The 27,423-nt window shown below is 38.3% G+C and overlaps 1 protein-coding gene across 3 annotated transcripts in view; it reads left to right on the top strand.

Annotated features, from left to right (window-relative positions):
* KCNH5 (potassium voltage-gated channel subfamily H member 5) overlaps window positions 1-27,423 on the top strand; it is a 324,653-nt gene that overhangs the window by 256,288 nt on the left and 40,942 nt on the right. For all 3 annotated transcript variants that reach the window (XM_004426224.2, XM_087448404.1, XM_087448402.1), the window contains one exon: window positions 3,806-4,002. In XM_004426224.2, the coding sequence (XP_004426281.1) occupies window positions 3,806-4,002 (197 nt within the window). The remainder of the gene's footprint in view (window positions 1-3,805; window positions 4,003-27,423) is intronic.

The following is a 27,423-nucleotide window of genomic DNA, read 5'->3' on the forward strand; positions in this document are numbered from 1 at the left end:
GAGAAACCTTAAACATTAGTTTTTGTTCATCCTGCTTCCTTTAGGGTCAAAGGAACAGATGATGATTCAGGTAACTTGACCTAGGTCACACCATTAGTGGCTGAGCTTCAGTTCTAACTCTAATCTCACATTTGAGATCTCACCAATTTGTTCCTCTGTTCCTTTCTCTCCTTCTCACTTTTTGTCATTCATGTATGTTTTTTCAATAAATATTTGTTGAACTGTCTAACTGTTCTAGACATTGGGGTTAATGGGAGTGGACAAAACAGAGAAAATTTCCTGCCCTCATGAGTTTATATTCTACTTTAATGCTGTTCTTTCCACATCATAGGCTTTTAACTTTTCCGTGGTACTAAAAATATAAATAATTTAAATTTAAAATTTTTCATAAAAATGTGGGAAGAATTTTAATTTTATCAGTTAGGTAAAATAAAATATATAATAGAAATTTGGATGCCTCCACAATTAAAAATGGTCTATAATGACAAGGGGAAATTCATTTATATATTGAGTATCTTTTACCTATTGATGATGCACTGATCAATCAATGACTATTTATTTACTATTCTGTCAATCTATATACATATTTTATTAATTCAGTTTTATTAAAAAGTGTAAGGAAAGACATCTATAGACTTTTTTTTGCTATTTTTTTAATAAAAGTTAGGCATATTCATTAGAGAAAAATTTGGAAAATGCAAAGTAGAAAGAAGAAAAACAATAAACACATCACTTGCAGCCAATTGATGTAATTATTTAAATGCATTTTCTTATATTCTTGTATCCCTTTTTGTTTTTAGAACAATTTATTATCAATTGAAAAATTAATAAGAACATAATATACTATATAGGATAACACAGAATAATAAAATACAATATACTTTGGTTCTATCAAGATTATTTTTCTTTAAGAAAATAAGAAAAGTAGACTTTTAATTGACAATTCTTTTAGTCTTGGAGTTTCAGTTTTATTTTTATGTACTTTATTATAGCTGTAACCATAATCGTATTATTCTTTGTATCTTGATTTTTTCATTTAATATTATAAGGTAAGCACTTCTTGCATGTTATTTCAAAAACTAGGTTTAATTCTATATGAATTGATACTTGATATATAGATAGATTGATTTCTGTTGCTGTTGGACATTTTATTTATTTATTTTTGCCAGTCTCGGGTTGTGATTAATAACACTACAGTGAAGATTACATGTGTTGGTTCTAAATGTTTTTATTTTTAATTTTTTTTTTTTTTTGTGAGGAAGATCAGCCCTGAGCTAAGATCCACACCAATCCTCTTCTTTTTGCTGAGGAAGACTTGCCCTGGGCTAACATCTGTGCCCATCTTCCTCCACTTTTTATGGGGCACCGCCACAGCATGGCTTGACAAGCAGTGCATCGGTGCATGCCTGGGATCCGAACCCGGACTGCCAGCAGCAGAGCGCGAGCACTTAACCGCTATGTCATGGGGCTGGGCCCCAGTTCTAAATCTTTTGATTGATTCTCAGAAGTGAAATTACTGAGTCAAGGGCGTTGATTATTATTGTAGTTACTATACATGAAAATCCAATAGTTGAAAAGTAATGAGCACTTACAAATGGGTCAGAGGTTGTATTATAAGTGATAATTTGAGGAAGGGTCATCGAAATGAATCGGAAAGAAGTGTAATCCTTTTTCTAACTCTGCAAGGAAAAACCCCACTATAGAAAAAGTAACAATGACGTTAGAGGAAAAGGAACAAGGGGTAGATCAAAGCAGCCTTTTAAAAGCCCTGTTATTTTCATAGCACCAGGGACTATGATAATATAACAGTTGTTGATCTCTTCCACTTAAAAATTAATACATGTAAATTATAAGACAAAATAAAACCCATCCATTATCCCATAATGCAGAGAGAACCTACCATTCTGATGCATTTGCTTTGTGTGCACATATGTGTATTTCAGGGGAGGATAGGGTGCGTAAAATGATATCATACTATATGTATGATTTAACTTTCTACTTTTATTTTATATAATGTGAACATTTCTCTGTCACTTTTCTTCAGTTTATGATCTTACGTTGCTGCATAATATTCCATTATTTATTTATTCATTCACTCACATTTATCTTGTTTCTGCCTTTTTTGGCTATTGTAAATATGACTTAAGTGAACATTTTTATAAGTAAATTTGGTACTTCTGATAAACCAATTAGAATAAATACCTATAGTTGGAATTATATGTTTAAAGAGAATGCCGTTTACAGATTTCTGAAATTCATCTGTGTAAGTGGAGGTAGGGTTTATCTTTTAAATTTCTATAGCTGAAGTCTCCCTTAGGTTATTACAATGCTGTATAACCCCAGACACCTTATTTGGGTCCCAGGTCTCTAATTATCCTTCCTTGGACAAATACGTTGCTATTAGACAGTTAGTTGAGTTGTTTGTCAGTGTCACTAACTAAAAGGAATTTTTGGAGGGTCCGGAAACAAGTGAGATTGCGCAAGATTAATTAAATATTCATTATGGTTATTTTATGCTGATCATATGATCACTTGGTGGTTTTAACCACCTCTCCAGTAATAGGCATATTTTCTCTTTCTATCCCAGAGTGTCTCCAGGTTCTCTAAGGATTTCCAAACCATCTGTAATCTCACTCACTCAACCTCTCTCATTTCTCTGGTTATACATCATCTTTTCTCTATGGTAATAAAGCTGGCCTGAAGTGTTATAAGATGTCTTTCTTCTTCTTCCTCTTTTCCTGTCAGTTCTGACTTTAATCTTGATGAGAGCAGATATTTGCCCATCTCTGTGATTAGAGTGCAGAAAGAATAAGTCTTTGGCAGAGTGCCTCTAGGAAGATTTTTCCCACTTGAATGTATTCCTGTCTTTTCCACTTTAAAACTTTCTCTTTCCTATAGAAGAGCAAAGAACGCAGTTACAGACACTTCAGAAGCAGAGGGCTCTTATGGAACTGCTGTTTGGCACTTAATCTCTAACTCCTCCTCATCCCCACCTTGTGTGGCCAACTAAATACTCTGGATTTGGAATGGTGAACTGTTGAGTTCAGGTCACCAGTGGATGGTGCTCTGAAGTGCATTGTCGATTTCTGTGTGATTTCTAGAATTTTAAGAAGACATCCACATTTGACTGCAGTAAAGCACTCTTTATGGAACTGTTTATGGCATAACAAATCTGGGTCTCCGTGTTTTACCCAACTCAGCTCCTTAGGCTCTGTAATTGTAGGAGCTCTCAGGCTGGGCCCTGTGGCCCTGCGTAAGGTTTGGCTCGGTGGGGAGGGAAGGGCATCCTTGGAGAATAAGTTGTGGCAAGTTTCAGTCTGCCTGGAGCACAACACTTAGTTGCTGAATAATGTATGTTCAATATATGTTGAATCAGTTCCAGATTTATAAAGGCTCTAACAGTAGATCCTTGTATATTGTATTTTACTGTCACCTCTACCAGAAGGAGCAGAAGAAAGAATGAAACTAAGTCACCTTTGCTCCTTCTAGTCAGAATGGGAAACGTTAAGGTGGTAAAAGTTCATAAGACTATTTGTTAAAATAGTTTTTGAGGTTTTTGGCTTCTCTGTTGGAGTTCATTTATTCATACTACTCCAGATTTCCATCAAAAACTGCATTCAAGGTGATGTTACTTTACATATTATAGGAAAGCGTTCTACATTGTTGTATGTATATAGACACCGTTATACACTCAGGCTCTAAATTATGCCAGAAGATCAGTACCATATATGAAACTGAATAAAAATAATGATTAGGATAAGAACTAGTGCAGATACTTGAATACATATCTTGTCCTCTTTTCCAGGGAAAGGTGATGTATTTGGAGACATCTTCTGGAAGGAAACCACCCTTGCTCACGCTTGTGCCAACGTCCGAGCACTGACATACTGTGACCTCCACATCATCAAGCGAGAAGCCTTGCTCAAAGTTCTGGACTTTTACACGGCATTTGCAAACTCATTCTCAAGGAATCTCACTCTTACTTGCAATCTAAGGAAACGGGTATGTTGTCTGGATCCACTTCCCCTTATTAGTACCTAGAGGGTTAATATGTTATACTCTATTAGCTGAGGAGTGCAAAAGTTATTTCATTTTGCAGCAGTATGTTCCCATCCATGTAAAGCAACATAATTTTCTTTCCCTTCCTTTATATTTTGCTTACTTTTTAAGGGGGGAAAAACCCTTGAGTACATGGGTAAAGATTTGAATCTTTATCATTTAAATGCAAAATGAAAAACAGACTTGAGGAGAAACAAACAAACTGTACTATAATATAGTTAGTTAGCTCTTGGGGTTTATAATACTGCCATAAAATTAACATTAGTGTCTCTTACTTTATTATGTGGAATTTTTTTAAGCTGGTATGGTTAATCAAACTGGTTGCTATTTTATATTCCTGACTCTCTTTAAACCCTCCTCATTTAATAATCAATTCATAGAGCTTATTAATTCTTTCAAAGCACACTATCTCAAAAAATAATTAGCCACATTGACATATCCTACAAATAGGTATAGGAATCCTTTACTTTGCACGCTGCTGCAAATTTAATCTTCATTGCCATTTTCTTTTTTATTGACGACTGTGACACAAATTTAATTTGCATAAAGAAATCTCCTAGCTCTGATTTATAGGTCATTGGACATTGCTTAGGTCTCTTTTATTGCCAAGAATGAAATAGATGTTTGGATAACTGCACTTAAGGAATTTCATCTAAAATGATTGCCTGTCTACGATGAAGTGTTTTGAAATAGCAAGTCTTCCCTTCCACTACCCCCTTAAATTGAACCTTCCTTGAAGTTAACATGGACGAAAAAAATCAAGCGAAGACACAAATTAATATCTATACTGTAGCAACATGGAAAGGAACATAAGCAAATCAATGTAATTCTCTACTCTGGGTTCTAAGAGAGGACAAGACTGTAGGATTCATATTTGTACCAGCTGTGTCACAGTATTTGATCTGTATTTGAATAGCATTTTCAGTTTATATTTTTGTTAACAAATAGTTATCGAGCATCCACAGCCTGCAAGACAAAATGGAAAGAGCTCTGGAGATCACCGAGACTAAATACAGAGCCCCTGTGCTCCAGGCACTTACAGCCAAGTGTGACCATGATGTGAAACACTAATGTGTGAAACATGTATTTGTTCAAGTAAGTGAAAGTGAAGGCAGTGATGAATGTGGAAGAGGGGTGCCAAATATGAAGTAAAAATGGACCTTTCTTGCTTATTTGTTAGGGAGCTCGAGTTGCTTTTAGTATTAAGCAGAAATATGTCTCCTTTGGTCTATGCTCTGCCTTCTCCAATGACAAATTCCTCTTCTGCAAGGCAGCCTGTTAGATATTTGAAACTCTTATATCTCATTAGGTCTTCTCCACTACAAATTTTGCCAGTTTTGGAATCTTCCCACATACTATAAGATTACTGAAACTCCTATCCATCGTTGTTAACAGTCCTCAGAACAGACATTTGGCACTGTCCTCCTCAAAGTGTGTTGTTTACACAGTATCTCCTCTGATGTTTGTAATGTTCCTGTGAAGAAAGGGCAGTTATTTTCCCTCCAAAACACACGAGGAAACTCAGGCCCAGACGGATTACTATCAAATAACCAACTGATTTATTTGCAAGGCAAGGTCTCAAAGAGGGATAATTAAGACAACTCACCAGGAGAGAATAAATTTTGGTTCTTCAAAATGAATTCATCACAAAGCTCTATTGCCTCTTTCTCTTCCACACGTCTGAGCACGTGCACATCTCTCTCTCTCTCTCACACACACACACACACACACAAACCCCGACAGACACTGGTTATGAAAGCTGAGTGCGTGTACCAGCGTGGCCGCCTCTGATAGGAAGAGAAGCTGCAGACAGAAAACTCGTGCCCTTGTTTTCATGGGACCCGGCAGTGGTGCGCCTGCCTCTGCGGATGCCGGGGCGCGAGCGACAGCAAACGGCTTCTTCTCTTTCCAACCTGTTCCCGGCTATAACCTGTATCCGTTTGTTTTCTTTTCTTTTAATAATTCTGCCCTTCTGCAATTCATGGACAGTTTCAGTAACTTGGCAAAATGTGGGGACAGGTGTATTGTCAATCAGTGTCACTTTATTCTCACAAAAAAGTATTCTTATAAAGAAGAGAAACTATGAGAAAATATTCTCCAATGATTCATGAGAATAACTATGATTGTGAAAGCCTATTTTATTAGTCATGCACTTCAACATATTTTACATATAATAATTGATCTTATTAAATGTCGACAACCCACAGATGAGGCAGTATCATCTCCGTTTCATTGATGAGGAGGTTGAGGTTCTGAGGGTGGGACAGCTCATTGCCAAAGAAGTTATGGTCAGAGACTGGATGTGAGTCTATCTTTGATTCTAAAACCCATATTCTTTAGACTATACCATGTTGCTTTGGCTTGTCAAAGTAGCTGACATTTTTTTCCCACAACAATATTCCACAAACACACTCGCAACAGTTTATGGAGCTTCTTAGTCACTCAGTCACTTTAACTTCGTTCCCCGTTGAGCTATTAATAAAAAAATATTTTGTTCTTATTGCTATTATTGTGAGCATTCTTGCAGTGCACATTTGTTGTGGATCCTATAATGAAAACTGTGTCTTTAGTATGCTATTGATGGCTCATAGCCCTATAACCATTAATTAAGGGCACGTTCCCAGTGAGTCAGGGGAGCAGACTTGGAACACAAATTTTCAGCCGTTATAGATTACAGCTCCGGCCTCAGGAGCACATGCGGTGGCTCAGTGGAGAGGTTTGTATAGTGTTCATTTCTCGCGGCTGCGATAGGGAGGACTGTGATAGTGCTTTCACTGCTTGTCTCCATCTCCATTAAGGAAAAATAAGATCTTTGTTATGCAAATGCAGCTCCCACTAACCATCCTTAAGCCCTTCTATATAAAAATTCTAGAACTATAACTGGTAATTTCATCCAACAACTAGAGCAGCGGTTGGCAAACTTTTTCTGTCAAGGACCAGATAGTAGATATTTTAGAATTTGAGGGCCGGACAGTCTCTGTCTCAACTACTCAACTTTGCTTTGTAGTATGAAAGCAGCTGTCTCAGCTCGGGATGTCATAACAGAATGCTGTAGACTGGTTGGCTCTACAGCCATGGCTCTCGCTATGTCCTCACGTGGGGAGAGAGAGAGAGAGGAAGCAATCTCTTTAGTATCACTTCTTATAAGGGCACTAATCTCATCATGAGGACCCCACCCTCCTGACCTTACCTAAACCTAATTACCTCCCCAAACCTTTTCTTCAATATCATCACATTGGGGGATTAGGGCTTCCACATATGAATTTTGGGGGGATACAATTCAGTCCATAGCAGCAGCCAAAGATAGTATATAAATAAATGAGCATAGTTGTGCTTCAATAAGACTTTATTTACAAAAACAGGTGGCTTCGCATGGGCCTTAGTGTGTCAATTGCTGAAAGTAGGAGACTGGAAGTTAGATGGGGATGACAGTGGGTATGCAAATAAAATACTCTCCCCCCGTATTAGAAAGCAAATCTCTACTACTTGCCAGCTAGTAGTAGAGAAATTTTCCATTTCCACTGAAATGGAAATTACAGTATACAAGAGGTGGGTACACATACACAAAAAAACGAAAAATAGACAAAACAAAAAGTGGCTACAGGAGCCAGGTAGATAACACACGAGTGAGGCAAGGCTTCCGTGGTTGTGAAGACTGGAGGGCTCACGTCACATGTAGAAGGGGCAACTGCTGCTCAGTCTGGTTGCATGTTGCCTTGCTGGCATGCCAGCCCAGTGTTGCTTGGTTTGCATTTTTTTTCCCGCAGAGAAGCCAACAGTATGAATTATTAAGTGAAATCACGTTAGTACGTTAACTAATTTGCTTTGTTTTTTAAGTACTATGGTCAAACAAAACAAGTCTGCTTACTCTTGGTCCAACAGTTTGTGAACCGAATGAAATGATTTCATGAACCCCTGTTCTTGTGATTCTAGAAGCCTGAAAATTTTACCTGGGACCTGTAAATTTGGATGAGAAAAATTATTACATCTTTGTTTTCTTTAGTTTCTAGGTGAAATTTAGCTTCTCCTTTAATTATAAAGGTTGGTAACAAACGACAGTATTATTAGAAGTACTGAAAGAAATCATAGGTATTTTCATTTCATGCTGTATTTGTTGAAGATATCCAGAAATGTTGTTTACACTCATCACTGCTAATAATCATGGTAGTTATTACACCTGCTGCTAGATGATGTTCTGTTAATAAAAAAGCAGATAGATTACTATCTTGTGAATTATTTTTTAATATTTTGATAACTGGATTTCAGTATAATGTGTTTCCTTTGCAATACTCTGTATTTTATTTTGTCCATTTAAAGCAACTCTTCTGAAATGAGGCCTGTCTCACAGGCTTTACCAGACGGTTGGAGATTAAGAGCCTCTGTGCGAGAGTCAGAAACTGAACTAAGCTGAACAAAAGGACTGGTTGGTGTATTTTTTTTCAATAATAAGAACACAATTCCATAGCTTCCAATAAGTTTAAACATATTCAGAAAAGGCATGGGAGAGGAAACAGAGGAAAGTTGACTCGCTTGCTGACTTTATTTATGTATTTATTTGCTTAACCAATTTAAGATACCATTTCCTGGAATGACAAAATGGTGTGTATTAACCTGAGGACCAGCCCTCGGGTATGGGTCTGGGAAGGCAAGCAGCACACCCAGCACAGGTGATATCGACATTTTAACGGATTCTAATCAGACTTTTAAAGTAATTGTCATGCCTCTGCTCATTCTGCCTAGTTGTTATACATGATGTTTACCATTTGTGTAAAAAGAATTAACATAGCAGGCATGACTGCTGTACTTTGAAAGACCTGCTGATAAAGTGGGCCCTAGGCTGGCATCTGGGAACTAGAATTTCAAGAGGATTCCCACCACTCTAATTGATAAGAGTGGCTCACTGTGCCTGTACTATTTATTCAAAGCATGTGGTTTATGCTAAACATTTACTTTCCTTCCAGGAGTCTGGAATTTGGTATATCCCAGGCAAAGGATACCCATGTGACCAACCTCCAATAAAAACCCTGGGCACTGAGTCCCTGATGAGCATCCCTGGTGGCAACATTTCACAAGTGTTGTCACAACTCGTTGCTGGAGAAATTAGGGAGAGGACCCTTGGAGGCTTCGAGCATGCTTTTCCCTTTGCTAATTTGCTTTGTATCTTTACGCTGTAGTAAGTCAAAGCCATGAATATGACTATATGCTAAATCCTGTGAGTCCTTCTAGCCAATCATCCAACCCGGAGGTGGTCCTGAGGACCACCAGTGTACCGTTTATAAAGACTGATAAGAAATCTGTATTCTCAGAGGTCCTCAAATCTGCAGCTATCTAGGTAATTTCACTGTAACCTTTTTTCCATAGAAGATGCTGAAACCTACAGACATGTTTTATGAGTATAAAAGAATGAGCCATTTTAAAATTGGTGGGTATAATGTCCATGAGGCTGTCGGGAGAATTCCATTTCCTTGAACCCTAAAATAAATGCTACATTAGCATTTATAGATACATTAAATATGGCTGGGATTTTGAATTATTTCTAAATATTTCCTTCACTTTCAAGAAAGGAAGAATATATTTTCCTCCAGACTGACTATTTAAATAGGATGAGTGAGGAGTTATATTTGCTGTTTTCTGTACCTCTTCTGATGAGACACTTTGATAAAGTGTGGCACAGAAATTGTTGGCTGGCTCAGTATATATCCAGTATGTGTCCATCATGCCCCTACTATGTAACTATGGGGTCATGGAGATAAAAGGCCAAGTGCCTGCTCTCCAGGATCCTGCAGTCTGGTGACAGAGTCAGATGAATGAATCATATAGAGTCAGATCCACGCTACGAGAGGGCTTCACTCAGGGAACACAGCGGGCATAGAGGAGTTGAATCCAATTCATCTCAGGGAAGGAGACAGGGAGGGATTCTAGGAGGTGGTGATGACACTGGAGTTAGGATTTCAGTTCAAACAGAGTAATATTCTAGAGCAAAGAAGGATCTTGTAGATCACCTAGTCCAACTTATTTTCTTTAAAGATAATAAAGCTGAGACCCAGAGAATTAAATGATTTGCTCAAGTTCGCTTAGCTAATGAGCAGCAGAGCTGCGACTGGAATCCAAGTCCTTTGAATCCGGTGCTGGCTGTGTTTCTACTATTTAGCCTAGATTAAAAGCCTTGTGTAGAAGATGGTGAGTAAAATGCAGTACTTGATTGTGTTCATTTTTAATAGGGAAGAAGGAAGGTATACGGTATGAGTTTGCATGTGATTCATAGATTGATTTTAGTGTTTTTCACACCATGTTCAGGATAACATGAACAGTGGAGCCAAAAAACCAAGCCATAGGCAGTGTTCAGAGCCATGAACAGGACTCCCAATCTCAACGTGAGACAATGTGTATGGTGTGGCCACAGCAGGTGTGTCACCTGCATTGTGAAGGGTCTCATTTTAGTAAAAGCATGTAACTTACATGTCAGTATTGTTCAAGAAGTTACCGAATATAGTAAAATGTTGCCTTGCTGGTAATACTGCATTCTGACACAGTACTCTTTGCTATGTTGTCAATACTTGTAAGAACTCTACTGGCTGCTGCATGACTTAGTATAAACATATATAAAAAGAAAATATCTCACATTAAACAAAATCCCTTTTCTTTTATCTCTGTATTTTAAGTTTTTTTTTGAGGTTAGCCCTTTCACATTAGAAGTTATGAAAAAATATTGACAAATTTACTGCCAAATGTGACAATTATGAGTACTAAAAATGTCAGTTGATCAAAAAAAGGAAAGTATGAAAGGAAGATAGGAAGAAAGAAAGAAAGAAAAACAAGTGTTTCCATATAGAATTGGGAAAACCTAAGACCTGGTTGACAGCAGGAAACAGGCATGGAACAAGCTGATATTGAGAACAATTCTTTATTAGGAATGAGAACTGAGATTATGATGTGCCCAATTTCAAAAACTCGAAATAAAAGATTGCTAACTGAAATCTGAAAAGAAAAAACATAACTAAGATTGAACAATGTCAGTACAGGCAGAAAACTGTATAATAAAGTGGGCTTCCTTTTTAAAGACCGTATCTGTTATATTAGTGAGTATAAACTCCTCTTGTGGTTCCAGATTAAGAGTGGTCATGGCCCGAGAATTGTTGCATCTTTTCACTCCATGGCTGTGTTGAATTTGTTACTGGTGTAATTAAACTTTCTAAGCCAAATGGCTTCAGAGAAAATGTTTCTAGTACATCTACTATTGTCATGGGGTGGAGTCCACTGGACACTGATCAAAAGTGATACCAAACTGACCCTTGCCCTTTAGTTGTGGCCTCAAAGACATGCCTCCGTTGTTGCCTCAGAGACTTATCTTGCTCCTGGTTTATATTCCTTTTTACCGAACATCTCTATATCCCTTAGTTCAAGACACAGGCTAACCTGGGACCCCTCAATAATATTCATTTAACCCTCGTGTTAGTCTGCTCGGACTGCCATAACAAAATAACAGACTGAGTGGCTAAACAGAAATTTATTTTCTCCCAGTCTGGAGTCTAAAGTCCAAGATCAAGGTGCCAGCAGGGTTGGTGTTTGGTGAGAACTCTCTTCTTGGGTTGCAGATGGCTGCCTTCTCACTGTGTGCTCACATGGCATTTCCTTTGTGCGTGCATGCAGGGAAAGAGAATGAGCTCTCTGGTGTCTCTTCTTATAAGGACACTAATCCTATTGGATCAGGGCCCCATCCTCATGACTTCATTTAACCTTATTTGCTTCCTTAGAGGCCGAATCTCCAAATATAGTCAAACTAGGGGTTAGGGCTTCCACATACAGAATTGGGGGGGAGGACGGACACAAACATTAAGTCCTTAAAAACCTTTTTTTTAAAAAAATTAAATATGAAGGAGTAACTGAGAAATATTCTAAAATCAAAACTTACAGGGCCGGCCCCGTGGCTTAGCAGTTAAGTGCGAGCGCTCTGCTACTGGTGGCCTGGGTTCGGATCCCAGGCATGCACCGATGCACCGCTTGTCCGGCCATGCTGAGGCCGCATCCCACATACAGCAACTAGAAGGATGTGCAACTATGACATACAGCTATCTACTGGGGCTTTGGGGAGAAAAAGGAGAAAATAAAAAAAATGGAGGAGGATTGGCAATAGATGTTAGCTCAGGGCCGGTCTTCCTCAGCAAAAAGAGGAGGATTGGCATGGATGTTAGCTCAGGACTGATCTTCCTCACAAAAAAAAAAAAAAAACAACTTATGGCTGAAATAGGTCTGCATTACTAGAGCTGGGCAGCAACATCAGTGTTCAGTATTGATTTTTGTAACTTCTGGGCAATGCATAATTATCAATACTAGCAAAATGTTCTTGCATTCCTAGAGTGATTTAAAAAAGGATTCCCATTTAAACGTAGAAAAATTTCCCCCAAGAATGATTCTCCTAAATTGGAAAAACAGAACATAGCGGTACCTGTAGCATCCCTTTTACCCTATAAATCCAGAGTCCTTTTCCACAGGTGGCACTATTTTTAAGTGGAGTGCAATTAAAGCCAGCTGGCAATTTTATGGATAAAAATAGCACCAATCCTGTATTTTAATGTTCCAATAGTAAGCAATAGTGGTTTAGGCTCACTCTTGCATTAGCCCAGGCTCAGAACTCAGTAACCATTTTTTTTTCCAGGAAGTGTTCTTATCATGGTACATCTAGCAGCTTAGAATGCCTTTTTTTCTGTGAGCAATGAAACATCTCCACAGAAATTAACTTTTGTGGATGGCAAACATACTGGAATCAGATATGAAACAGGTCTGGAATACTTGCTTAGTGTACGTGTTGCAGACGACATGTACCTCAGCAGTCAATATTGGTATCTTTGAGGAAATGGTCTAGGAATGTGATCATGGGACTTCCAACTTCACTACTTTCTTTTCTCCCCTCCTCCTGTACTGCTGTATCAGCTAAACAAAATATGGGAGCATATTCATTTCACAAATCCATAATTTTTTTATCCCATAAAAAGACGTCACTAAAACATTGTCCACAGTTGAAACAAAAGATAATATGGTCTCCATAAAACTCCGAAGTATTCCATAATATCTATGCTTACTTCTCGTAGCACTGATTGTGGTACTTTGGTTTTCTATTTTAATTTTTGTTTTTTTAACTGAACAATGAGCTCCGTAATCTCTGTAATGGCAGAATAGTGCCTGCTATATAACTGAAAGAATGAAACGTGCATCAGGCGTGCTACCCAGTACAGTTTTTATCATCACTGACTAGGATAATCACTGTCATCCAGAAAAACAAATGATACCCTTGACAGCTTTGGGAAAGAGCCTTATGCAATAGGGTTATGAAAATGACCATTACTAATTAGTGTTAAACCACAATCAGAATTAACTTCCCGTTGCAGTTTCTAACCATTTGTGCCTGCAGTTTCTGCCCACTGCAGTAGCTTGTCTGGTGCTTGCAGAATAGTATGGCAATTTTGACGTCACTGTTGCGTGCATTAAGATAACCTGATGCCAGGGGCTATGAGTACCAGAATAGGACCTTAATCTCATTCTAAAGGACTTGGAAGAGCAAACTTTTTTGTTGCAGTTTCCTTAGAAGACTCTGCATACCACACTTGAACCTGTGCAGAGTGCAGTTATAACTCTTGTTACCTCCACTGATCGTCAGATCGCAGTCACTGTGACCTACTGGCCCTGCTGGCAATAGCCTTGCTTACATGTTATGGTTTGTAGAACTTTCACCTCCAAACTGATGTAGCTCACTGCCTTGCAGTTTACGTGTTGCAGGCGTTATTTCATTTGAGATAAAATCAGCACTGTAAGGAAGTAGGCTAAGGGAGATGAGGTGACTTGTTCGTGGCCTCAGAGCTGATAGCTGCTCTGAGGCTCCAACCTCGCTCTCCCGACTCTGAGCTGGCTCACATTCCATTGACGGTGGTAGAAAGAGGCAGACTTTCAGCAATTTCAGAAGTTTGTCACGTGCATTTAGATGAAGCAGAGACCTAATTATGCAGTCTTTTGAGCCCTTACACTGCTTTTATTTAGGGCTCTCTGTTGGTCTGCTTCCAGACATAATGGAAACTTTTTCCCTTTTAGTTCCAGGACATAGGTTCACAGATCCCTCACTCTTCAATAATGCCTGCAAAGCAGTTATTTAAGGACGGAGTTTCCCAAGTTTCCGAGTGGGGACTGGATTCAATAATTTACAACATACTTGACAGTAGGTTACACTGTCTATTGTTTGACAGCTCCTCTTTTCAAAACTAGAGTTTATTCTGATTGCAAAAAAGTATGTCTTTTAGTGGTAAACAAGAAGGAAATGAATAAGCCTTTAGTAGATAGAAGACTATTTAGCTAACATAATACAAGAAGGTAGACGTCTTATAAATTATTTTTCTTGGGAATCCTCAAACTAGCCAACAATCACTTGAAATATTTGTTTTTATTTTAGGGCTGAATTCTGCCTTACAATAGTGCCTTTGTAAGGATGCCAGACTTTTCATTTCCAATTTGTTTACCACTACTTAATTCTCAACAATTAATATTTGATGAGGGGCCACTGAAAGTACAGTGCTCTATCATACCATCTTCATTTAAAGGAAAATACTCATTTTGAATTAAAAAGCAAGGATTTCTATTAATATTAGGACTGAAATGTACATATTATTTTCTTCCCTAATGCCTTTTGGTATTGATTTAATTTTGGAATACATGCCATTTTTTCCTATCCTAACTTCTTATCTTTTTATGTCCCTTTTTTCTTCTCTCTTCTGGAAAAAGAAGTCAATGGATGTTCTTGGTGGTTGAATATAAAATATTAAATACGGATCTGTTTATGGACCTGTATTTTAATATATTTTTAGGCAGAGTACTGTTTTGGGGGGATTCCTCCCTCCTCAGTCTCCAAGACAACATCTAAATTTAATCATATAGTTTGTCATTAAGGAATTTCTTCTTTTCACTTTTTGAGCTGAATCCACTGACTCAACTTTTTCTGTCCTCTGAGGTACCTGAGAAAATAGAGAGCTTAACAGACATGTATTCCAAAGGCTTCCATGCTGATTCTGAGAAGTAGCTCTGTAACACTTCACAACGGGACATGTTTTCACAAGCGTTTGGTTATTCAGAGGAGAGGTTTCAAGATGCATGTAGTGAATTCAGTATTATCGTGAATTCAGTGAATTCAGACTGTTGCCAAAAAAGTAAAATAGATATGGTAATAAAATGTATCAATTTATGTAGAATAGAAAGCATTTTAAAGCCTTATATACATTTTGCAAATGAGAAATTAGAGATCTGCTCTGTGGTTAGATCGAATTCTTTATAGTTGACTGAAATTAGAGAGCTACTCTGTGGTTAGATCGAATTCTTTATAGTTGACTATTATGACCAAAATAGAACATGCCTTCCTGGAATGTCCATTTTTCTCCCAGCTAAGAGGTGCATTTCATAGATTTTGACATTCCAGTCAAGTGATCGTCTCCCAAAATAATCAAATCAAGTCATTCTACTAAATAGCCAGAGACACTCAGATGACCCAACGAGGCTACAGTAATTTCTCCCAGAGAAAGTCATTCATTTTCTGCTTCTTCTTTCTGAATCAGGTTATACTTGATTCACCCAATACGTTTAGAAGCTGGCATTTGATTTCACTGGGGTTTGTTCTATGTCTGCAGTTTTATCCTCTAGGGAGTGATGTCATCTGTAGGAGTTCAGCAGAGGAACTGTCCCTTAAGAAACTCACAATCTGGAATGGAAACTGCAGAGTAAAAATTGTGACTGCTAACTCTGCATGTAAAAGGCAGCCAGTTTTTTCTAAAGGCAGCACACAGAGGTAATGCGGGGCATTGGACCCTGTCCAGGAATTTGCTTCCTTCTTTTACCAGGTGCCTTAGCAACGACTTTAAATACAGTTGTGGACTGCAGCATGATTCCAGCACGTTAAATGGGTGATAAGTAACACAGGTCCTTTGCAAGTTAGTTTCCCGTAACGGGAAGATACATGCCCCCTCTTGAGTGAGAAAATAGTATTTCCTAATGCTTGGAAATTCAGAAACCAGGATGTAGAATGACCTACTTAGCCATTGTAGAGTGTGCTATTACACAGGGAAGGGTCTGTTGTGCCAGCAAAGAGCAAGCACGAGGGATCAGATTCAGCCTGCTGGATTTATGACTCCATAAAATGAAGCTGACTGCTGGCTTGTTAATAGCAGCCTGTCCACACCTGGCAGTCACCGAGTGTCTTGTTACTGAAATCACACACTAGGAAATTCTCTGTGGGCTGTTGGGAGTGGGGATGGGGGTGGGCAGCAAAGAAAAGTGCCTGACAGAGCCTTATCCCCTTCATTCTAATGCAGCTGACTCCTCCAAAGTGTTTACGAAGAAGGTCTTCATGTGGATGTTTGCTCTGGTGAGAAAACTATGAGTGTAGATTCGGATTTGGTAGTTTTACCAAGCTGAAAAATCTCTGTTGTTGGGTTCCTAAGCCATTCTACTTGGCACATTCCTTTTAGAGGGGTGTTTTTATGAACCAGCAATTCTTTGAAGGTTGGCCACATGAATGAAGCTCAACCAATGCTGAGAGAGAGAGAGAGAGAACTTAAAAATTCGAAAAATCAATCAGAACAAGTCTGTCAACAGAAAAGACTCGCAACAAATGTAATTATATGAAAATGTATCTGATGCTCAGAGGGTAAGATAGCTTTACCATACCAGACAGAATATAAGAGGCTTGAATTTCCAGCTTTGGAGCAAACTTTATAAAACAAACATATCAATCTCTTTCTGGAAACAAAGGCACCTTTGTATTTTCCATGGTCAAATATCCATATCCCAGAAAAAAATTCATAATTGATTCCATGGAATTTCAAATTATCCCAGCATTTTCTCATTTTGTCCAAATCCTCTTCAGCAAAATACGCCCAGTTTAGAAAGCTGCTACTCTAGTCTAGATTTCAGACAGTGGAAGAATTCAGTACTCAGGTGTGTTCCAGTTTGTCAAAGATGCAGCTGATTAACTTTGATTAAAGGATATCAGAGATGCAGTTAATATCTCACCAAAATAATGTCAAACTAATATGAGTGACCAGGGCTAGAATAAAGACAAAGTATAGCCATTCATCCGGGAACAAAAGCAGTTATTTTAAATGGAGAACAAGGGCAAAGGTATTTCTTTATTGAGTTATAAAAAGATATTTGTTCTCAAAACTAAAAATTTAAGATCACATCTTTAAAATTTGGGACAGTGAAATCATCAAGATCTAGACAAATGGAAGAAAGCTTGGGAAAAGGGTATATTACAAGGAAAAAGATATGTCAGTTGAATTGCTGTTTTATAAAAGAAAGCAATCACCTTATCCTCTGACTTCAGCTCCCTCCTCTAGGGTCAGCCTTGGCCCCACCTTCTCCATTCACCTCCCCATGTGCTCCAGCTCCACGAGATCTCTCCTTTCTCTGCACTCCTGTACCACCAGCACTGTATCATTTACTCAGTATTTACTGTAGGTTGCTTTGTGGGATTATATGTATTGAATAGATGCCCTGGCCCCCTAAACTGACTGTTAAGCTCTTAAGGGTAGAGAAATGTCTATTAACCCATACACCCAACTGGTCTTTGCACTCCGGCACCCCAGTGACATTTGTTGATTGAATGAATGACTAATAGTATTGCAGAGTTCGTTAATTTAAAGCAATGTGTGCTGCTCCCCTTTCTGGTAGTAGACCCCGATACCCATGGGGGAGTAAGTACTGAGAGGAAAGTGGCAGGAAAAGAGGTATCCAATTTATTTATTTGCTTTAATTCTATTAACTACTGGGATCATTTTGAATGTATTTCTTTTTGTGTGTGTGTGAGGAGATCAGCCCTGAGCTAACATCTGCCAATCCTCCTCTTTTTGCCGAGGAAGACTGGCCCTTGGCTAACATCCGTGCCCATCTTCCTCTACTGTATATGGGATGCCGCCACAGCATGGCTTGCTAAGCAGTGCGTTGGTGCACGCCTGGGATCTGAACCGGTGAACCCTGGGCCGCTGCAGTGGAGCATGTGCACTTAACCGCTTGGGTCACCGGGCCAGCCCTGAATGTATTTTTAATAAGAATTTGCAAAGATTACATTTTCGAGGAATTAGAAAATTCTCTGGGAAATTAAAGGTAAAGAATTTAGACTTGCCATTGGCTTTCTATGAGCAGATACATTTTAACTGGTTAAAACCTGTCCAAAAATAGTAAGGGGAAATAGTAATATTGGGGATCCTCCAGGAGGTATCTGAATTCTTTCTTTGCCAGCATTAGGCATTAAATTTAGAATGAATCTTCTGTTGTTTCGGTGAAGGGGAAAAGGAGAAAGCATGTCCCAGACTCATGGCTCCTTTTCTCTTAAACAACTATAGGCAGGAGAAGTGGACCATCTCTTTCACTCAATTCAGAAATAAAAGCAATTCTGTTCATACCCACAGTCAAGGAGCATCTATACTCTTTCCTAGGGAATGTCCCAAGATCTCTCTTTGCAAGGACAAGAGAGCCAGCTTTCGGTTCAAGTGTACGATCTTGGGCATGTAAGTTTACACACTATGCCTCAGTTCATACATCTATCAAATGAGATTAATAATGGTCAATAAATATGCATGGAGTGCCTCTTAAGTGCCAGGGCACTTTTCTAAATGCAGAATACCTAGCAGTGAATAAAACAGATGTTTCCTGTCCCTGTGGGGTTTAGGGTTACTACTTACTTTATAGAGTTGTTGTGAGTATTAAATGCGTAGAGACTATCCCACGTGAGGTCTCAGGGAAGGTTAGCAGTGATGATGGTAATGATGATAGTGACGAAGATGGTGACAAGGACACGTGTCATAAGTGGCAGTGCCACACTGGTGCCCAAGGCCTTCTCCCAACATTCTAATGGGAAGAGAAAGTCAGGCCATAGTCTCAATATTACTGGAGTCTGTCAGTCACTGGTGATAAAAAACTAAGAGAAATATTAACAAGGCACCCAGGTCTGATTTATTTAGAGGGTAGAATTGCCTTCTTATAAGCCAAATATAATACATAGTGGCAAGGAATGCCATATGCAGCAGTGGAATATGCTGAGAATTGTGGAAATAAACTCTTCTACACTTGCCCAGAATTATGTTGACTTTTCCCAAAAGAAATGCATACTTCTTCTGTTAACACAAAGCAATATCTGCTTCCACCTCCTTCTGAACTCCACACATTTAGCATAACCTCTATTTGGGGTAAAATCTCAACTGTGGTCCCTAACATTTGATGAAATGATTGGCTAATGATACATATTAAGAGCACAGGCAGGGTTTGTGATGTCAAGTCCAGTTCTTGGCGCTTTGAGCTCATGGATTGCATTTCTCTAATCTAGTTAATGAACAAACTTCCATGCATTGTTGCTGTGTGTGCTAAGGTTAGCATTAGCCAATTTAACTTGATGTAAAACTTGTACTTTAACTATAGGTTCTAAACTCATCCTGAATTTTATCTATCAAGTTTGACTGTCTGAGCACCCTGCTATCTATTGAAGTACTGTCCTCTTAACTATGGCCCTGTGGCTACAGAAACAGGGTTATTACATAAATGTATTCCTTTTAATGGGAGACACTCAGGGAAGCATTGGGAAAAATGAAAAAGAGCTTTTCCCATCTGTGCTTAGTATTAACCCAGTAGTTTTGTAAACCAAGAGCTAAGTTCACTCTTTTATTTAGAACCTTGAGCTAAATTTGAATTGCACTCTTAGAAGTAAAAGGCAACTACATTTTGCTGTCATAAAATTTTAAATTTCACCTGCCCTTAGCATTATGGCATCTATAATTTTTTTAAAAACTACTATTTGCATCCACTCATCTGCTTATAAAAGAACATAATAAAGAGAAGCCAGTGGTGTTGCTTCAACATGCTCTTCTACTAGTCAAATTTGTCAAAGAAAAGGTGAACTAATATCTTTTGTTTTTACAATATTCCCTGCAAGAAAACATTCCTCATTTTATTCATGTTTGACATTTCATAGTAAAGGTAAAATTCATTTATAACGAAAAATATTCCACAGGGTTATTAATTAAAAGAAACACAGGAAGAGAGAACTGTCATTTAATAAGAGCAACTCATGAATTAGAGAAAGTCTGCAGTCAAAAATACAGCTCAGCGAAGTTCTCTCTTCAGGATTGGTGGTGGTGGGGCAGTGGAGGTGACCCCCACCCAGCATCCTAGATGGCACCTGTGTCAACTGGGCATGAGATGCTTTTGCGTCAAAGCTTTGGTAAACTTAGAGAAGTAGCTCCTTGAGCTTATTGCTTGTATCTTTTATTATACTTCTAATATTTGGTCTGTTGTTCTCACCAAATTGCCAACTATTTGAGGTCAAGGATTGTGAGTAATGTCATCATGGCACCTAGAGGAGTATTTTATACTGTACTGTTCAAACAATGATTGGCAAGTGAGTAAATTAATATTTGAGTGCCTTCTATTTGCAAGAGGCCTGAATATAGTTATTATTATGTGGATTTATATTCCCCTAACAATAATAATATCTCTAAGAAAAGGTTAAAGAGCTAGAATTGTTTACTTTGTTGAAGAGAAGCTATTGGTATAAAAATCTGCAGCAGAGCCAGGTCGTGAGAATATTGTGATGTAAATATTCCCTGTGGTGTGTTCATACTTCCGTCCCATCTCCTAGAACTTTTGGTCTTGCCTCTGTCTCCATTCCCTATGCTTTATTCTCCACGCAGCCTTTTGGTGCTTAGAAACACCCACTTTTCTGTTGACCATGACATCTATCTTTTGAGGTGTTGTAGAGCTTTGAGGGGTCTAAGATATAGAACCCCTATGTCCAACCCATATTTGCAACCAATTGAGAGATCAAAATATGACTATTATTACTGATAAAGCTGATTGGAGAATATGGCTTTAGGGCTTTACCTTGCGGACTTTGTAGTACTTTAACCTTGAATCAGGCAGATTTACCACCCAGGCACTGAACCATCTGGGTAACCACAGCTCTCCCCTGTGAGGGCAGAGCCTGCCCTGATAAAGTCATCCTTCAGTAGCTAGGCCCAAATGCTTCATCTCTGCAGGAAGGACAGCTTCTAAAGGGGAAAGGAAATGGCTAGGCTTCTTCTTCCAACCTCACCAACCAGAGATGTCACTCCTTTTCTTGGAAGAAGGAAGTGAAAGATAAAGGAAAATGTTAGGAATATTAGGCTTATAGAAGTCCTTCCATTTGGATACCTAATGAGGGGAGGGTAAGTATTCCCCCCTAATGAGTGCAAATAGAACCACAGTACTTATAAATAATTTATAACATACAGGTATAACATATGCATAAAATATAAATCATTTATAACATGTATAACATGTATATACATTTATAACAAATACTTTTATATATATAAATACAACACATACATATATATGTATATAACACATATCTTTTAAAGTATAATATGTATATGACATGTCACACATGCATATTTACACTTTAAGAGATTACCCAGTCTCTACCAGAGGAATTCCAGGCAAAGCGATTATGACCTGAAGGATTGCAGGCAACCTGGAGGAGACGCTATGGGGCCATGGACATGTTTTGGGATGACTTAGCTCCGACCATAGTGAAAAGTGAGAATCATGGATTAACTACATTAGAATCAGCTGGGATACTTATTCAAGTTGTGGATTCCTGGATCCCACTTTAGATACTGAACCATCGTTACCAGGTCGGGGGTAAGGATTCACTCCAGGTGATTCATGTGCACAATGTGGTTGGAAAGCCATTGCCAAAGTGGCAACTGCTTGACCTTAAAGTAGTGCAGAGGATTGTGACCAGCTTTTGTGATCCCTTGTTCCCCACTGGAAAGAGACAGAGAAAATGGCTCAGCCACAAGTTGAGTTATTTAGATTATGAATGAGGACTCCTCTGACAATAAGGGTGACGAGGAAAATGGCTGCTTTGTATGGGAATTGTGAAGAGTTCCAAGTGTGCGGCATTTCCTACCCAGAGATTCCTGGCACTTACACCCATACTAGGGTACATGATCCATGTGGGAAGCAAGGTGCCAATGTTATGCAGTCAGTCTGTCTTGTTATGGGCCTCTGTGATGAATACTCTAGCCCCTCACCAACCTTCAGCCCCCATTCAGCCTTTATCCTGAGAGTCTCTCTGGCCCCTGGCCTCTAAGCAAAGTCCCTCTTGCAAGAATTTTTTAAATAAAACTGGATAAAATGTATGTGATTGCTTTTCTGAAAGTTTTAAACCATGTATCATAGGTGTTAAATTTATACTTGTTTAGAGAGTTGATGAACTTGGTGCTTTTGAACATTCCATACAAAGTCAGATATTCTGAGGAAATGTTAGCTTTTGTCGGAAAGCCAGACTCAACTCAACATTGACTTTAGGTTAAAGTTGCCTTTTCTAGAATGACAAGCTCTTGTAGTGTGAGGACAGCATGTGAGCTGCTGCTCTGTCTGGGCCGAAACAGGCCTGAGGATGAGGGGACGAATGACTTTTTGAGCCTTTCTACCTCGTGAGTTTGTGATCTACATAGACAAGCTGAGTAACCAGCCACTGAATTGATTTGCCACACAAGGGAACTTTTGTGCATTAAAAGCCTGGAGATTTGACCTACACTCTTGTTGGCAGCTTGTGTAATGTCAGTGTCCTACCGGGAAGCAAGTGGTAAGGCACTCTCTCTGCTAGACTCCAGGTCAAAACCAAATGTAGAGGCAAAGACTACATTGAAGAAGTCTGCTGACATTTCCTTAGAAGGACATATGCTTTACATTCTCCCTGATGACTTACCCCAACTTCCTTACTTCTCCTTACATTATACCTCATGCCCAACAGTCTTTTGGATTAGCAGGTGTTCTCAAAGCTAGGATGTTTTACTTGGTTTTTTCAAAGATTCTGATTCTTCAGCCCTTGGCAATGGGTGTATAGTATGGAAGGAACACTCCTGCTGTTTTAGCCATTTCAAATCAGAGGCGGTTTTCTCAGAGGCCTCTGAGTGATTGGTTTGGTGAGTGATCCATCATGGTTTCTGACCATGGTGTGAAGTTTGGTACCAGTTGCTAAAGGACTGAGTCTTCATTTAGTTTTTCTACTTGTTATTTCAAAATATATAACCTCATATGATTACACTTCCTTTCCCAAAGATATAGTTAAGATATGAGTAGCTCTTTTTGTCAATGTTTAATATCCCTGACCACAATAACTCCTCAATTTGTTTTTTCTTGATTTGATGTCATAAAGTCCATCTGGCAGTATTCTGAGACTATTTGTTATTATATGGCAAAAACTTATTGACTAGAAATTAGAAAATCTATATTTTATCCATGGTAACATTTCTCACTTACTTCTTACCTTATGTGATCACCTTAACCTCTTGTGCCTCAATTTGATCATGTTTAAAATTGGAATAGTTATAACATCTGACACTCCTGTAGCTCTTACAGTTTAGAAATCTATTTAAAGTGCAATGTTTTATGTGTCCTTCAGGGAAGAAACATAAAATTGTCTCCATTTTGTAAATGAGAAAACCAAGGCTGAAAGAAGCGAAGTAATTTGCCAAGATCCCTCAATATTAAATGGCAAAGTAACAGTCCTGGCACCAAAACCCAAGTCTTCAGAAAGGTTACTAATTTTTTCCTTATGTGAATGTGTCCTCCAGAGCTCAAGGAATTATTGGGAGGAGTAAGTGAGGTAGTAGCAAAAGGGTTTTTAAAAAATCAGTAGTTATACAAATGTAAGTTAATATTTAATGAAGCAAGATTGTCTTTACTCGTGAAATCCTTCAATATTCTTACTTTTCTCTTTAGTTCCCTGAGGTTGGAAGACTTGAAAGTTGATATGGGATAAAGAAATTAATATAGAAGCAAGTCTTTGGATAGCAGTTCAAAAAATTAACTTGATTCTTTATTTCTAATGTTAACCAGCCATTCCAAACCAGGCTGAACTGTTTCGTGGCTTTTGTATGGGATAAGACTGTGTGACAACTGCTAACTACACATGGTACTATGCACCAGCTTTCTCTTCCTGGATAAAAGAGCTTACTTTCAAAACCTGTGTCATTCAGCAAATTTCTGTTGACTTGCACAGCTGTGCACAGGAGAAACGTTAGCCATTGTTAAAATAAATAAATGCCTGTTATTTCTCACTCTGAAGCCACCTAGAATTGTCCATGTGAGGAAACAATTTCTTTGCAAATTGAGCCCTGTCATTCAAAGCTTCTGCCCTTGTCACTTGTGATTTTGGCCTCATATTTGAACCACTCTCTTTTCTCTTACCACAGTGTCCTAATACATATATCTTATTCTTCCTGGGTGGCAATCACACAGGCTTTTCATTGCATTTTAGCTGCTCAGGAGTTTGGCTGCCTAGCTCTTCATGATGCTCCCCAGTATGTGAATTGCATGTATACCACATAGTAAGTATACATCTCAAATATATCCTCCAAATTTGGTGAAAATTAGTCTAACTATTTTTGCATGATGTGGTGGTAGACAAATAACTTTATGTTGATTTAGAAAAATAAACCTGTCAGCAAGTTTGGAAGTTACAAGTTGTAAGTTCACCTTACATTGTGTAGTGCTAGCTACCGTTGTGGCTTTACAGTGGAATATAGAGCTTTCTGCCTTTAGTCTTTTAAAGATATAGAGACTGCCATAGATTGAATGTTTATATCCCCCCCAAATTCCTATGTTGGAATCCTAATTTCCAAGGTGGGACCTTTTCTAGGTAATTAGTTCATAAGGATGGAGCCCTCATGAATGGGATTAGTGCCCTTATAAAAGAATCCTGAGAAAGCTCCCTCACTTCCTTCTACTATGTAAGGGCACAGAGGGAAGGCACTGTCTATGAACCAAAACACAGGTCCTTGCCAGACACCGAATCTGCCAGCATCTTGATCTTGGACTTCTCAGCCTCCAGAACTGTGAGAAATTTCCGTCGTTTATAAACCACCAAGTTTATGGTATTTTTGTTACGACAGTCCAAAAGGGCTAAGACAGAGACTCACATTCCATCAACAAATATGTATTGAGTGACCATTATGTGACAAAAATTGCAATAGAATAAAAAAATAATAATGAAGTGAAAAATCTTCTTTTGAGCTTTCATTCTTGGAATTTTCAAGTTGCCCAGATGTGGGATGGAGTCGAGTGGAACACATCCAGATATTTGCTCCTCTGTGGCTAGAGGGGACCTAGTGAACATGAGTGATAAAGGACCATCCTGCTCTCAGCAGTGAGCCTGGCTGGAGGTTTGCATGTAAAGGCGAGTTAATGTTTTGATACAGATTTCTAACCTTTACCTTGACAGAGGAAGCAGGAGTCTTGGAGTGCTTTAAAGCAGTGCTTTTCCACTCAGCCTGCACTTTAGAATTGCTCTGGGAGCTTTGAAAAAAAGTATGGTGCTGAGCCTCATCCCTAGAGATTCTAATGTAAATTGTTTTGAGACAAGGCATAGATATCTATTTTTTTTTTTTAATGTTTCCTGAGTGATTATAATGTGCAGCCAGGCTTGGAAACTACTGTTCTAGGTCAGTGGATCTGAAATTGTGCACAAGAATCACCTGGAAGGCATTGGTTATGATTTAGATTCCTGGGACCTGCCTTCAGAGATTCTGATTTGGTTGGTCTAAAGTGGGAGCCAGGAAGCTACTCTAAATGATTAGAATTTGGTGCTTCTTGGAAGATGCTTTGAGAAACACCACTTGTGAGCTTTAAGTATTTGTGATCTGAGTGGCTGTCTTGTGGGAAGCAGACTAGAGCGTCACTAAAAATGAGTACTGTATCTAAATTCAACTTTCTCAGATAGCTATTGGGAAAAGAATGTAGTGATTTCTTCCTTATTTTTTTTTTTTGAATTTCTTGCCCTTCTCCCTCATCTATAAAATTAGATGTTTGCTGTATAAGAGCTCCTCACCTTTTCGACAGACTCAGTCTGTAATATCTTTAAGAATTTCTGCTTTTGATTTTTACAAACATTTAATTGAATTCTTCACTTTAGAATTTTTACTTATTATAATCTAATTACGTTAACTTATTTTTATTAAAGTCTGAAAACAAAACCTAAGAAAAATGAAGATCTTTCAAAAATCTAAAATAAGTTGAATCACATACTGTAAGGTACCTTGTACTCTTTTGCTTTTTATGACATTAGCTATCCTAAAGCTTCTAAAACATGTTATATGCTCTTCATGCCACCAGTTTCCAGATGATATTTCATTTAATCCTACTACTGTTCCACTTTATAATCCAGAAAACTGAGATCCATAGAGGCTAAGACTAAATGGATCTCTAAGATTGTAACCCTGATAAGCAGCAGAGATGGAATTTCCACCCCAAGGTCTCACTTTGAGGCCGGTGGTCTTTTCTTATACTAAACTGTCTTTAGCTACAGAAAAATCACAAACAATTTTTGCAGAACTAACAATGTACAGTGATTTTCATTTAAACCACTAATACTGTTCTTTATTTTCACAGATATATGTTAAAACCCAAATGTAGAGCCTATTATAAAATAAAAGCAGAAAACAAAACTGTATTGCTGAGTATTGCCAGCGAAGAAGGGTTAGATAGATAATGAAATTTTTAGAAAAGAATATCAACTTCTATCAGCCAAAAGTTTCTTTCTCACGTTCTCTTTCTCTCTCTCTGGCAATAAATTTTTAAAAATCATTCTAAGTAAGCTGCAAATATCACTCATATGGGTGGATCCTTCTCTCCATGCCTTATGTTATCATTGGATGGAGGGAGAGGACTGAGTGTTAGGTTCTACAAGATACCAGAAGAGATGCAAGAGCTTTTACAATCTAAAATCTGGATACTCAATCTTCATTTAACCGAAAGTTAGCTTGGCATGTTCAGTTCATTAAAGAATGAGCCACGATGTGCTAGTAGGTGGCTATCTACAGGCAGCCTGTAGTACAGAGTTAGAAGGTCACTCCGCCTGCACTGTCATGAGCTTTCTCTGAAAGCTTTTCTCCCACCCTAATCCACCCTATTGATAGAGCAGGTCCTTGTACTGTCAATCATCCTCTCATCTGAAAATATAATACAGTCCTTTTTTCTCCTGCATCTGAAGCATTAAGTACCTTAGAAAAGTTCTTAAGGAATAGGTGCAAGCCCATTCCTCTATCAGTACACTTGTTTTGCTGGGAAAATTCCATTATGAGCCTTCTTCACATAACAATTGAAGAAGTTTGGAGATTATGGTGTTTGTCCTTAAAAATCTGAGAGGGATGTCTTTTACCTTTATAAGCATTTTCCTTTTTTTTTTTTGTATACCTGAAGAAATCAAGGCATATGTTTAAGTGGCTTCTACTTAAAAATAAGGCATGTCTGGAAATTAGCAGATTAAGTTTAGTTGAGTAAGTAATGGAA

This window comes from Ceratotherium simum, chromosome 24 (genome assembly GCF_057802395.1).
Source record: "Ceratotherium simum simum isolate JZ-2026a chromosome 24, ASM5780239v1, whole genome shotgun sequence".
Taxonomy (NCBI): Eukaryota; Metazoa; Chordata; class Mammalia; order Perissodactyla; family Rhinocerotidae; genus Ceratotherium; species Ceratotherium simum.